Raw genomic sequence first — 13,838 nt, 5'->3', positions numbered from 1 at the left:
CCGCTGGCCTGTAAATGAGTGAAAACTGCAGAGTTCTGGCCATTAGATGTAGCTCGTTTGTGTTGGGACATTCTTTTGAACAGTGGTTGCTTTGTATATACAAATAACTAAATAAAAGGATAGATTAAAACATAAATCACTTCTGTTATATATGTGTAACCAATCTTTACATTACTATGTTTTGTTTTTCAACATTTCCTATAGGAGTGTCTTTTATGGGATTGCAATGGTTGATCATATACTGTACCTTTTGCACTGACAATAAATGTGGAACAACTCCCAGCAATTATTTTAAATAGACCTAATAAAATGCTAGAAAGTCTAGACTGGAGCTCCCTTACAAAGGAGAACCTCATAGCATATTGTGATTATACAAATATGGCATTATCCAATCTTCAAATACCATCTCCATCAATATTCAAATGAAGGTAATGGTAAATGGTACTGAACTTATAGAGCGCTTTTCAAGTCCCTCCGGACCCCAAAGCGCTTTACACTAACAGACATTCACCCATTCACACTCACATTCACACACTGATGATGGCAAACTACACTGTAGCCACAGCTACCCTGGGGCACATTATCAGGATGCAATTATGTGCAGGAATGTTGGATGTACAGAGATGTGGTGCCAATCAACTCTCTGTTCTATGCATGATGATATATAGTGCAGGAACTGACAATGTAAATCTCTCTATAAATATAAACAGAAGAGACATCTTTCTCAGCCTGGCTGGGATGTAGCAGATTATCATACAGAAGCTTGTGAGATAAACTTAGGCAGGGATCCTTGTCTGAGCATCAGAAGGTCACTATTGCACAATGTGCTGAGGGGTGATTCTATGGCTCAGAATATTAATTATTATTAATTGTTTCTGGAAGGAAGTAAAAAGATTGAATAAGTGCAAGTTGTCTTCAGCAGCTGAATATGTAGCATGATATTAGGTACGATGCTTGTTTGCTGATGAGGTAAAAAATCTTTTTGAAGCATGCTGTATGCCTATACGGCACATTTGTGGCCAGAATAAAAGAAGTCTGAGAAGACGTTAGGTTGATGCACTGAGAGTACCTCTGAGAAGACCAAGATAAGGCAGTGCAAGTAAAATGTTTGTGATAACTTGAGTCAGCACTAAGCAGGCTGTGCTTATAATCTGCTTATATATGGTTTAAATGAATCTTATAATAAAATTATTATAGCCCTAGTAAACCTACAGTTGAGATCTGCACGATACTTTTCACAGCTGTGGAGACATGGTAGCCTACAGTTGTCTGTTTCTATTTTTTATATATTGAATTCATTGTAATTTTTGTATTAAATTTTATGTAATTATTAATTTTTCTTTTGATGATTGTAGAAATATGTGTTTGGGTTTTTGCTTTGCTGTTAGAACTTTTATTTCAAACCTATAATTCACTATTTTATTTTTCTATTAGTTATTTATATGAATATGTATAAATTTCTGTACACAAAATAGGCCCATGTGAAATTAATGTACTTTATTTATTTATTTATTTATTTATTTATTTATTTATATTTTGCTGACTTTTACTCTAATAGGATATGACGTTTAAACTGGGCGGGACTATAGGAGGTAACAGCCAATCAGCAGCGTGCACCTCTTTCACAACATTCCAGTCTCTCCTGAACTGTTTTCCTTTCTCCTCCTCCTCCTCCTCGCTGGCGGTCCAGACGGTCCAGACTGTGTGGAGCTGTGACACGTAAACTTTGTCCGTCATTGCCCACGCAGGACACCTCCACCTGGGGCAGGGAGAGCAGTGAAAAGACGCCCCCTGTCCCGAATTAAAAAAGCAACTTTTTTGTAACACCATGGAGGCAACAGACGCTATAGCAGGTGAGCTTATTGCTAGCATGACAGAAAAGTAGCAGTTTGTTTTGTTCCTAACTAACCGTAATTACAAGTTAAACCAATATTTAACAAGCTGTGGTTTAAACCACAAAAACAAGAGCAGATAGATTTGTAAACAATGCAGGGATTTTGTTTTCAGTAAAACTCAGTAGGTTCATTTCAGATATTTTCCCCATTAAATCTTCTTTTAAATCATAAATGCATGCTTGTGTTTTGTTCCTGCTTGACTTCTAGGAGCTTTTGTTGGCAGTGATGGAGAAGGAAATGCTGCAAAAAGGGCTGCGACACCTAAAGCAGTAAAATTACAGACTAAAAGCCGAATGGAGCGGATCTTTGGGTTCAAGAAGGAGGACCTGAGCTCCTGGGAAAGCCTTGTGGCCCTCCTGAACCGTCCCACTGACCCTGCTTCTCTGGGCATCTTTCGTTGCTTGTTTGGTAAATAAATGCTCTTTACTAAGTCTATTTTATCGCAAAGCAATAACTGTTTTCACTGATGTGTTATGTGCAGGTCTGCTGATGGCTATAGACGTCACACAGGAGCGGGGTCTCAGCCATCTGGACTACAAGTATCTGGATGGAGCCCCCGTGTGTCGCTTCCCCCTTTTTAACTTCTTGGAGCCCCTGCCGCTGGATTGGATGTACATGGTGTACCTGGTGATGTTCCTCGGTGGGTAACTTCTTTAGCTTTGAGGCATCACTCCTCGTCGTTTTATTAGCGTCTGAGCAGAAGGAGATTTTTTATTTTTATAGAGGAAATCTCTGTGGGGCGCTCAGCTGCAGGGATTATAGCACATACATGCACGTCTGCTAATTTCCTCTTACTCTTAACAGTTAATGTCAAAGTTTTAAACAACAGATCTTAGAGGATCAGTTAGCACTCTGATTTTAAATTAGGTATCAGTCTCAGCTACTACCACACCAAACTTTAGCTCAATATTTATAAAACTTATTGAGTTATAACCAGATTTGTGTTTGGCAAGATTGCTTTTTCTATGGAGGCCATCTTGATTCAGGTTTGGTTCCACATATAATCAGTTATATGTGTCAGTCCAGTGATTACTTTCTGAGAATTTTATTAAAATCTGTCAAGTGATTCATGAAATATTTTGCTAACGGTACTGATAAAACAAACTTGCACACACACACGGACCAAAACAGACATTAAGTACTTTTTAAAGTAGACGTATCCTGCTTTTAAATCCTTCTATTTCATATTTAAATCATTCAATTGGGGTCTATATAGTGGAACTGCAATGCTTTGTTCAGCCACAAGCCCCGCCCCTTTTCTGTGCTGTGTTTCAGATCAACTCGTTTCGAGGCTGTCTCTTTAAATCCAAATGAGGCACTTCACACCCTGTCCCCGTCCAGCTTCCAGACTGGTTCATTCTAGTTTGATAGCAGGGTTTATGACTATATAGCAGCGCAGAAGCTTTTTATTTACAAATTTAATAAAATATGTCAACAAGGCAGTAGGGCTGCACGACGTCAGGAAAGCCTGTAACATTTGTGACCCATCATATCGAAATGAGGATTAAGTCAAATTTGGTCAAAATGACCTAATTACATTTTCAGATTCTTGGCTTTAAAAGCTACATTTTGAAACCTGGATCATTCTGTTATCATAATTAAATCCATATATATGACTTAATTTGTCTTGTTGGKTACAAAAATACATAAATATTTGGTCTGAATCCTAATTTTATGTCTTTTAATGAGGAATTTTTGATGTCCTTATAAAGAGGAAACCTCAAATTATATTTGAATATTGAGATTTCCCAGCTAAAAATAAACAAAACTTTGCTAGCTCACAGGGAAAATCTCAAAATTTAAAGCGTTTTTCCTCAAAATCAGTTTTTTTTGTTGCTACTGCTAAAAAAAGTGCTTCAAATTTTTGTTTTATGATCATATTTCAGGCAGTTCATTCAAATGGTACATTGATAAGGCTTTTACTCTTTATATTTTGACAAAATGCAATTTTTGTTAACATTTTAGTCATAACACTATATTTGCCTATTTCTCCTTTTACACTTTTGGACTTAATCCTCGTTTCGATGTGATGGGTCACATATGATAACAGTCCTTAATATTACGATGATGATATAACTTGGGATAAATGAACAAATACTTGATTGTGCAAAATGTCATTTCCATTACAACATCACAGTTTGATTTTTAAAAAGTGTAACTAGACACAGCTGCTGTTAGCAGTGAAACAACAAACTGCATGCAACAGTTTCATAATGACTTTAAAACATCACCCCCATAAAAATTTTTCTATGCTATAAATACTGAAAAACACCCCTTACTATCAGTTTTTTTAAATGAATAATAAAAATGAACATCTGAAAATAAGTGAAGTGATTTAAAGTTAACAAACCTAAATCCATCAGCGTATTCTCTCATTACAGTTGTCCAACATTTTCTACACTCACTCAGTGGTGATGGTTTGATGTCTCAGATCATTTAGTTTACCAGACGGATGCTGACAAAGTGCATAAATAAATGTAAACATTTGAGCCAACCATTTATTGCAGTTTTTTGCAATATGCCTATTGCACAGGCTGTTTGTTAATCAAGACGATGATAACTTTGCAATATATTGCGCAGCTTTATTTGGCAGTTCCATTGTAAATAGTTTGACATAATATTTCAGAAAATAGAGAAAACTCAATGGGTTGAAAAATATGACAAACACAATATAAAGATATCTACGCAGGACTGGGAGAAACTTAATCCATCAATTCTGCCCTCTGACTCAAAGTACACAACAAAATGCATTTAATGGCTATAAAAGTGGATTTATTTGCTATGTACCCTTTAAAAGCAAACATAATAGGTTTAACTCTCAGCGGAGACTTAATAAAAAGCAATGAACTGATCAAACTGGGGTTTGTTTATTTGAAGGGGCTGTGGGCATCATGCTTGGTTGCTTCTACCGCCTCTCGTGCCTCATGTTCATCTCGACATACTGGTACGTCTTCTTCCTGGATAAAACCGCCTGGAACAACCACTCCTATCTCTACGGCCTCATCAGTTTTCAGCTCACACTCATGGACGGCAACAGATACTGGTAAGGTGGTGCTTATTAGTCCACCTGTGTGTGTGTGATTGTGATTCATGGCTGTGTGTATTTGTAGGTCAGTAGATGGACTGCGGAGGCCTTCTATTAGAAATGCTCACGTGCCTCTCTGGAACTATACCCTACTGAGGACACAGGTTTGTGAGAGCTGTGCATGATTTATGCACACACCCTGTCACACTAGACCACCTATGCCAACTTATGAAACATTTTTATGTCTAAATTGCTAATAAAAGTTGTATATTTTACCAATTTGTTTGAATTACATTATGTACTCGCCAAAAAGAAGCTTCTTGTTGAGTTTTTCAATTTCGTCTTTAAAATGTTCATCTGTTGTCTAGTGTGACAGGGCTTTTATGAAAGCAGCTGATTTATTGGCGTCTGTGTTCTTATTCCTCGAAGATCTTCATAGTGTACTTCATCGCTGGAGTAAAAAAACTGGATGCCGACTGGGTGGAGGGATACTCCATGTCATATCTGGCTCACCACTGGCTTTTTGATCCTTTTAAGTAGGTGTTTTTTTTTCATTTTTCCAGGACTGATTTTTCATCTCTTTAATATATTTGAGCTGTTTGTGTATTTTTTTTTCCCTCAGACTGATTCTTCCTGTGGATTTAGTCAGTCTGCTGGTCATACACGGAGGTGGTCTCATTCTGGACCTGACTGCTGGCTATCTGCTGTTTTTCGACGCGACGCGGCCGATCGCGCTTTTCTTTGTGTCGTACTTCCACTGCATGAACTCTCAGCTTTTCAGCATTGGTTAGTGAAGCTTCTTGTTCTTTTTTTTCCCAAAAATACTTTAAGGTGTGGTTTTAGTCCCCTGTAGATTGTATTAAGATTGTTGATCCTCCTCAGGGATGTTCTCCTACACCATGCTGTCCACCAGTTCTCTCTTCTGCTACCCGGATTGGCCCAGAAGATTCTTCGCCCGTTTCCCGTCTTTCCTCAGTTCGATCCTGCCGTTTACATCATCAGAGCTCCAGCCCAGCACCTCCTGCGTTTACCCCGACAGCCCCAGCACCGAACGACAGGAGACGCAGAACGTCGCCAAACCCTCCAAACTGAGACTTAAACACAAGCTGGCAGCCATTTTTACTCTTCTCTATATAATCGAGCAGTTCTTCATGCCTTACTCCCACTTCATCACACAGGTAGATGCTTTTTTATGTAACTTTTCCAGCCTGTTCCAATGAAATCAGGGAGTTCAAAGCCTTTCAACCCTCCCTAACTCAGTAGTAGTTGCTCAATCAGAGTCAACACTCGTCATTTCAGAGCAAACAGGAGGTCAGAACGGGGTGATTATAGTTAGTTAAAACTAAATGATGAAAACTGAAATTGAAAAAAAATTTTTTAGTTAACTAAAATAAATAAAAACTGTAATAAAATGAAAAACACGTTAACTAACTGAAACTGTATAATCTTTTTTATAAAACTAGCTAAAACTAACAGAAATTCCATCCATCCATCCATTTTCTTCTGCCTATCCGGGGTCGGGTCGCGGGGGCAGCAGCTTCAGAAGGGAGGCCCAGACCTCCCTCTCCCCAGCCACTTCTTCCAGCTCCTCCGGGGGAACTCCAAGGCGTTCCCAGGCCAGCCGAGAGACATAGTCCCTCCAGCGTGTCCTGGGTCTTCCTCGGGGCCTCCTCCCGGTGGGACGTGCCCGGAACACCTCACCAGGGAGGCGTCCAGGAGGCATCCTTACCAGATGCCCGAGCCACCTCAACTGGCTCCTCTCGACGTGGAGGAGCAGCGGCTCTACTCTGAGTCCCTCCCGGATGACTGAGCTTCTCACCCTATCTCTAAGGGAGAGCCCAGCCACCCTGCGGAGGAAACCCATTTCAGCTGCTTGTATCCGGGACCTCGTTCTTTCGGTCATGACCCAAAGCTCATGACCATAGATGAGGGTAGGAACGTAGATCGACCGGTAAATCGAGAGCTTCGCTTTCTGACTCAGCTCTCTCTTCACCACGACGGACCGGTACAGCGCCCGCTTTACAGCAGACGCTGCGCCAATCCGCCTGTCGATCTCCCGCTCCCTTCTTCCCCCATTCGTGAACAAGATCCCCAGATACTTAAACTCCCCCACTTGAGACTAACAGAAATTATAGATAGAATATCCGTAGTGTTTGTCAGTTTTTTAAATTACCGGTAAGTAGTTTCACATTAGCTGTGTGCAGCTTACAGCACCTCAGGTTTTGTAACAACACTTGTTTACAGTCTGCTGCTCAGCATCATCTGCCAAATGACGACAACAAAAGTTGGGCGAAAACGGCAATGTCCACTTTGGGATTCCTCTGAATATGATGCGAGAAAAATCAAAGCAAGTGTCTTGTAGAGGGAACAGGTGATAAAATAGGTGGAAGGAAAAAACTGAATGAATCAAGCTCACACAAGATGACTAACTATGACTATATTGACATGCTAGATTCTCTCAGTAGCTCTCGTGAAAAACAGATAGCAGGCTGGAGACAACTATTATCATTGTCCTAAAATAATCACCTAAGTTTTTAGTTGGCATTATTAAGTTACACAATTATTTTAGGAAGGTGTCGCTATAATGGATTGCCTTAACTAGTGACCAAATATCTGTTGGTCAGTTAACTCGCATACATCACAAACTTGAGGATGCACTGACAAATATGTTTATTCAAACTATAAAAAACTAATAGCATGACTAATAAAAACTAAACTAAACTAAAACTAACCATTAAAAATCCAATAATAACTAATGCAAACTAGCAAACCTAGTGTAAAAACTAATTAAAACTAACTGAATTAAAAGAAAAAAAAGTCACAACAAAATAAAACTAAACAATAATGAAAAATCCAAAACTATTATAACCTTGGGTCAGAAACTTTACTAAAAAGTGAACCTGTAATTCCAAATGAGAGGATGTGATGTTTTTAAAATCTTCCTTTTTGTCCAGGGTTACAATAACTGGACCAATGGTTTGTATGGCTACTCCTGGGACATGATGGTCCACTCCCGCACCCATCAGCACGTCAAGATCACCTACAAAGATGGGAAAACTGGGGAAGTGGGATATCTGAACCCGGGGGTGAGATTTGAGGGGAAACAAACTGATTAAACACAGCACCGTTTCTGTCCAGATTATTGTTTTTTTTTAAGCTTCTAATCAAGATTTCCCTCAATTTTTGCTCAGCTGATTTCCGGTAATTTAAAGCCCATTCCTGCTCCTTGTTCTTAGGTGTTCACACACAGTCGTCGCTGGAAAGATCACGGAGACATGCTGAAGCAATACGCCACGTGCCTCAGTGGTTTGTTGCCACGCTACAATATCTCCGATCCCGAAATCTACTTTGATATCTGGGTGTCGATTAACGAACGCTTCCAGCAGAGGTACGGGAGCGTTTTACACCAGAGGGAAATGTTTTTAAAAGATACTAATAACGTGACGTTTGAATTTGTCATCGGCTCCTCTTTAAGAATATTTGACCCACGTGTGGACGTTGTGAAGGCCGAATGGTCGCCGTTCAAACCAAACCCATGGCTGATGCCTCTGCTGGTGGACCTCTCACCCTGGAGAGCAAAGTTCCAGGAGATCGAGGGCAGTTTGGACAACCAGACTGAGATCGTCTTCATCGCCGATTTCCCAGGTTGTAAACGCCTCTTTGTTCTTCTTTTTCTCCATTAATCAAGTTTATTAATTGACAGCATGTATTTCAGGCCTCCACTTGGAAAACTTTGTGAGTGAAGATCTGGGCAACACCAGCATCCATGTGTTGCAGGGGCAGGTGAACGTGGAGGTCGTGGAGGAGAAAAAGAACCACACTCTGCAGCCTGGTGAGCAGACAAAGGTACAGCTGCACACAATGGCTTTTTAACAATGTGTGAAAATACAGGGGAGGGTGGGGGGCAGAGAGGGTTGAAGAGATGGAGCCACAAATGTAGTCACAGAGCTGAGTGTGTGTGTTTGTAGCAAACTCCTACTTCAAAGAGAACATTCAACCTTCTCAATAGCTAAACTTTGGCTGTTCTTTCCCCTTTGACCTGTGACGTGTCAAAATAAATAAAAAAACAAAACCCTGGGTGTTTTGGAAACTTTTAATTTGGCATGTGGACAGCATGACTCAGCATTTCTTCAGCGTTTATGTGCTGTAACGCGTGCAGGTTCCTGCGGGGGCGTATCATAAAGTGTACACCGTGTCCGACGTCCCGTCCTGCTACATGTACGTTTACGTCAACACCACAGAGGCGGCCCTGCAGCAGAACTTCACCAAGCTGCTGGAGCTGCAGGAGCGAATACGCAACGGAACAGGTACGAACACCGCGGAGAAGACGATGCTCTGAAACTTCTCTTGGCATCAAATTTGTCTAAGTTTGTGTCGGATTTATTGAAGAATCATCTAAGTTTTGCCTTTTTGTGCAATTCTAGCGTGACTCTAGTTGAGAGGTTTCCTTCTGTTCGTGTTTGGGTTTCAGCTGATGCATCTAAAATACTAGAGAGCCAAATGACTGCTGACATCAGCTGTAGATGCTGAAATTGAGTTGTTAAAACTAAAGGAAGTGGTACACCAGCTAAAAGAAAGCTTACAGGAGGAACACATTGTCAGAAAGTATCAAAATGCTAGCTAAGTTATGAGTAGCAGAAAACAAGCTAAAAGCAGCAAAAGGCTAGCTAAAAGTGGCAAAAGATTAGCAGAAAACAAAAAAAGCATTAGCTAAAAGTAGCTAAGGGATAGCTAAAATGAAAAAAATGCTAGCCTAACGATAACAAAGGCTAGCTAAAAGTACCAAAGACTAGCTAGCTAAAAGTAGCAAAAGGCTTACTAAAAACTATTAGTGGCAAAGGCCAGCATAAACAGTGTTAGCTAAAAGCAGCAAAAAGCTAGCTAAAATTACAAAATGCTAGCTTAAAGCTAAACATAAAAGGCTAGCTAAAAGTATCAAAGACTAGCTAAAAGTAGCAAAAGACACTAAAAACCAAAAGTGGCAAAGTCCAGCATAAAACAGAAAAGTAGAGTATTAGCTAAAATTAGCAAAAGAATAACAAAAAGCTAAAAGTAACATAAGATGACAATAGTGCAAAAAATGTTTTTGAAGGAATTCACAAACACTATGTATTTTTATGGGTGAAAAACTTGTAAATAAAGTTAAATATATTGAAAAGTATAAATGTTGCATAAACCAAAGGTTGTACCACCCATCTTCCAAATGAGCTGAACATTTTTATAGATGAACGGCTAAAACAGCGTATACAGATATAGTTAGATCGCCAAACTTGTACAGAAAAATTAGCAGTGTTAATCCACCCAGTGTCCGCTTTACTTTGTGTTACCAGAGTCCTGTCAGACGCTGAGCAGGCAGTCTCACTCTTACAGAAACAGAGCCTCTCCCTCCTGAGCTGCAGCCTCTCATGGCCGCAGACGACGACGAAAAAGCCGAGGTCAACGCGACCGACCCGGTCGTCAAGCTGTTCCTGAAGAGGCAGCGTCGAATGAAGGAGGTGAAGAAACGCAGGGAGGCTGGCATGGCAGAGCGCCTGGAACGCTTCACTGTTAAAAAGTACTACACAGTACGCAGGGGGTGAGTACTCTGACGTGACGGGTTTTTAACTTTGAAGGTGAACGTATCACAATAACCCCGTTACTCGTTTGGTCTCGTAGCTTCTTGATGACGGCCATCGCCGTACGGAACCTGCTGTTCGGTCTTCCTCCTCTGGATCAGCTGAGAAGAGAAGTCGACTTCGCCAACATGAAAGAACCGCAAACAGAAGACAACCAGGACGAGCCGCTCAAAGATGAAGCTGGCCATGGAGAACTTTAAAAGACAAGCTGTTGCTACAAAAGTATCATGTTCGTGTGTGTGTGTGGTACTACTGGACTGTTACTGAATGGCATCCGACTACAGATGGATGAAAACATTCTTAATTCTTATTTAGGTCCTCTGAAATGTTAACGTTTCAGTCAGATCTTGTACATTTATGATGGTGCTCACAGCTTTGAGGCATTATATCACTTGAAGGAAGATTTTCCTTTAGCGTGTTGAGTTGTGAGTGATTTGTTTACAATGATGTGAAACAGGTGAGAGTGTGACTGAATGAGTTGTATCTGTCGGATGGTTCAGATCTGGTGAAGTGGGTTTTTTCTGACAGGTTGCAAAGAATGAATATCTTACCGGTTGCAGATAGCTCTTTGCCTCTCCATTCAAAGATGCATCTATTACAGGTATTGTTTGTTTATAATCTTATCTGGACGATTGCTTTAATATTTCAGACAATGAGATGGTTGGCAGTGTTTCTTTAAAACAATGGAATACATAAATTATTATTTAAGTATTTCATTAAAAAAATCAAATCTGACAGGTAATGTTTGTGGAAATCATGATTTTAATTAGTGTCAGTATGTCAGAAAGCAATCATTTTAAAGTGCTACAGTAAACCAGGCTTCACTGTAGTTTTGTTTTATGGCACAAACAACACATTTCATATGAACACAACAGTACACAAAATAAATACACATGTTCGTGATTTACGTTAGTAAAAACTCCACATTTTCCTTCTTTGTAGTTGAAGTCTGTTATTCAGACAAACATGTGGGTAACAGTGTTGTGAAACCTGCTGTTTGATCATTGACTGCTGTTCAAACAAAACGACACGCAACACAAGGTTTCACAAAATCTATGAGTCGCACAAAGTGTCCAGAACGTCAGCGGTTTTGTCGTTTCACAGGTTTAGCTGACTTCCAGAGTAGATGATTTGTTTTATTTCATATTGCACAACATTTTACTGGCTGCCTGTCTTTTTATTACCCGACAACTCTTGTTGTTAATCATTCTCTAAAAGCTAAAGCACCATTTTTATCGCTATAATACTAATCGAATAACATCACATCTGACCTATTATGTAACAGTTAGTGTTAAATACATGTCTTTCTTGTAAAAACTAGAAATCTCTGCACCCACTGTAGCATTTGTACAGAAGCAAATCATTAGAGCAGCCCGGGATTTTGGCAATTAAAAAAATGATTTTAGCTAAAATTGTGCACATTAACAAGTAGCAACATCTGTGTGAAGAATGAAGACAATCACAAATCTGGTGATCAAGTTTCACTCATTTCCCTTTTTCAAAACATCAACTAGGTTTGTCTCTTGTTAGTGTGACAAATTTGAAACAAAAAAAAAAATAGAACACGTCTTCAGGGATGAAAACGCTTTAAAGTCGACGGTTCTTCGTGTAAAATAAGACGACTGCTGCAGCTTCAGACAAGATGTTTACTCACAACTGATGGAAACTCACATATATCCATTAAATCAGGGTTCCACAAGTCTACTTTAGTGTTTTAGGTGTCCTGGTGACGCCAGTGTTTGTGTGACGGAAAATACGTCAAAAATACCGTAGAAGTCAACGTACTGCTACGTATGCTAACAGAACTGTTGATTAAAGTATTAAAATATAATTACAACCAGCCTAACGAAGGTCAGTCACGCCACTCAAGCTTCCTTCTGGTTTTGGGTGGGTTCACCTGATTGGTTTGTTTACAATGAGTGCGTACCCGCATTTCAGAATTGCACATCATTATATCAGGAAAACTACTGTGCACTATTTGTTCCGGTCCACCTTTTTAAACATTTGATTGTAAAGGTTTAGCTTTCCACACAGAACAGAACAGGGATCTGAAGCTTCAACCTATTTTTAAACGAGCAGCACGTCGCTGTCGGCTCCACCAGAATACACAGCCCGGCTCTTCAGTCCCTAAATGGAATGCAGCCACATCACTGCTGCCCTCCCTCAGCTGGCAACGTGGACGCCTTTTAAAAAGTGCAACAAAACAACTCCAACAGCTTTCCCCTCCAAACTGCGAGCACGTCCGACCACTCACTAAACATTTCGGTTTTCTACGCGAATACATTTTATTCCAGTTGTTTCTGTGTGCTGTTTTTCTATCACGACGTTCGCACAAAATACAGAAAGTTCCATTTCCATGCAGCGAATGATCCACAGGTGAGTCTGTCGAGCTTTGATGTAACAAACATGAGTTTAGTGTTCAAGACCAATAATCTTCTTTTAGTTTTAAAAAAATAATGAGTTCTTTCCTGTTATTTGTGTTAAAAACGAGGCTCAGTGTGTCTTCCGGATATTGCCTTCTTGTCGATGCAAACCTGAAAGGGCGAGGAGCGTCTGATCTTGGCCACGCCCCGTCGCGCCCGTCTCTGCAGGTCTGCCTCGGCTATAGGTCAGAGTAGAAAACGCCGTGTACCACCCCTTCAATCACAACGTTAGAGAACGAGTCTGAAAGGGAAAAGATTTTTAATGCAGATTATTTTACAGCTCATTTGTGAGTATTTGGTTCTCTGTGTTATTTAGCTGTTGACTGTTTGTTAGCAAAATATCTCATAAACCAGCACACAGATGTTAGTGAGACTCTCAGAATGTAATCATTTAATGCACAACTACAACTCTTTAACTCTCAGTCAACCTGATTCAAGATGGCTGTGAAATCTCATCCAATCAGGCTAACACAAAGATGGCCATTTTTTTGTTGATTTTACAAAGACTCAACTGAAGTTTGAGCAGTTAGTAGGGCTGTGTATTGGCAAGAATTTGGCGATACGATACATATCATGACAGAGGGGTCACGATACGATATATCCCGATATATTGTGATACTATAAGCAAGGCGATATATTGCGATTTTTTTGTCCAAAAGATCTATTAAATAAAAACCTCTTACAGGGAAAAAAAATGAAAAACCAAAGTTCATTGTCTCAGAAAATTCTAATATTACAGACATACTTTTGATACATTTAGCTGTGTTCTGCTCTGTATGTATTTTATTTATTTGTTTCATATTTCTTATTTCATCCATGTTTTCAATTATTAGACTAAATTTGACAATAAATAGTTTGAAAATATATTTTTTGCAGCTTT

The 13,838-nt window shown here is 39.7% G+C and overlaps 2 protein-coding genes across 3 annotated transcripts in view; one reads left to right on the top strand and one right to left on the bottom strand.

The window, feature by feature from the left end:
- The first annotated feature begins 1,639 nt into the window (after nt 1-1,639).
- Nucleotides 1,640-11,270, top strand: ggcx (gamma-glutamyl carboxylase). 2 transcript variants are annotated; one of them, XM_014003810.1, is made up of 15 exons: nt 1,640-1,853; nt 2,103-2,303; nt 2,377-2,535; nt 4,773-4,938; nt 5,006-5,084; nt 5,350-5,456; nt 5,543-5,706; nt 5,803-6,098; nt 7,875-8,006; nt 8,157-8,308; nt 8,396-8,565; nt 8,636-8,766; nt 9,080-9,227; nt 10,291-10,495; nt 10,576-11,270. In XM_014003810.1, the coding sequence occupies exons 1-15, from the start codon at nt 1,829-1,831 to the stop codon at nt 10,733-10,735; spliced, it is 2,295 nt and encodes a 764-aa protein (XP_013859264.1). In that variant the 5' UTR covers nt 1,640-1,828; the 3' UTR covers nt 10,736-11,270. The 2 variants fall into 2 exon arrangements, with proteins under 2 accessions (XP_013859264.1, XP_013859265.1); XM_014003811.1 differs by lacking the exon at nt 10,576-11,270 and having other exon boundaries at nt 1,664-1,853; nt 10,251-10,406.
- A 9-nt stretch (nt 11,271-11,279) lies between these two features.
- Nucleotides 11,280-13,838, bottom strand: part of snx24 (sorting nexin 24) — a gene marked incomplete at its 5' end in the record, with an annotated part of 4,797 nt that continues 2,238 nt past the window's right edge. Inside the window, 1 exon segment of the mRNA XM_014003812.1 lies at nt 11,280-13,199. Within this exon segment, the coding sequence (XP_013859266.1) occupies nt 13,138-13,199 (62 nt within the window).

The sequence above is a fragment of the Austrofundulus limnaeus genome, unplaced genomic scaffold, assembly GCF_001266775.1.
Source record: "Austrofundulus limnaeus strain Quisiro unplaced genomic scaffold, Austrofundulus_limnaeus-1.0 Scaffold20, whole genome shotgun sequence".
Classification (NCBI taxonomy): domain Eukaryota; kingdom Metazoa; phylum Chordata; class Actinopteri; order Cyprinodontiformes; family Rivulidae; genus Austrofundulus; species Austrofundulus limnaeus.
Note: the sequence above shows the minus strand (reverse complement) of the source record. Positions and strands in the feature narration are given on the sequence as shown.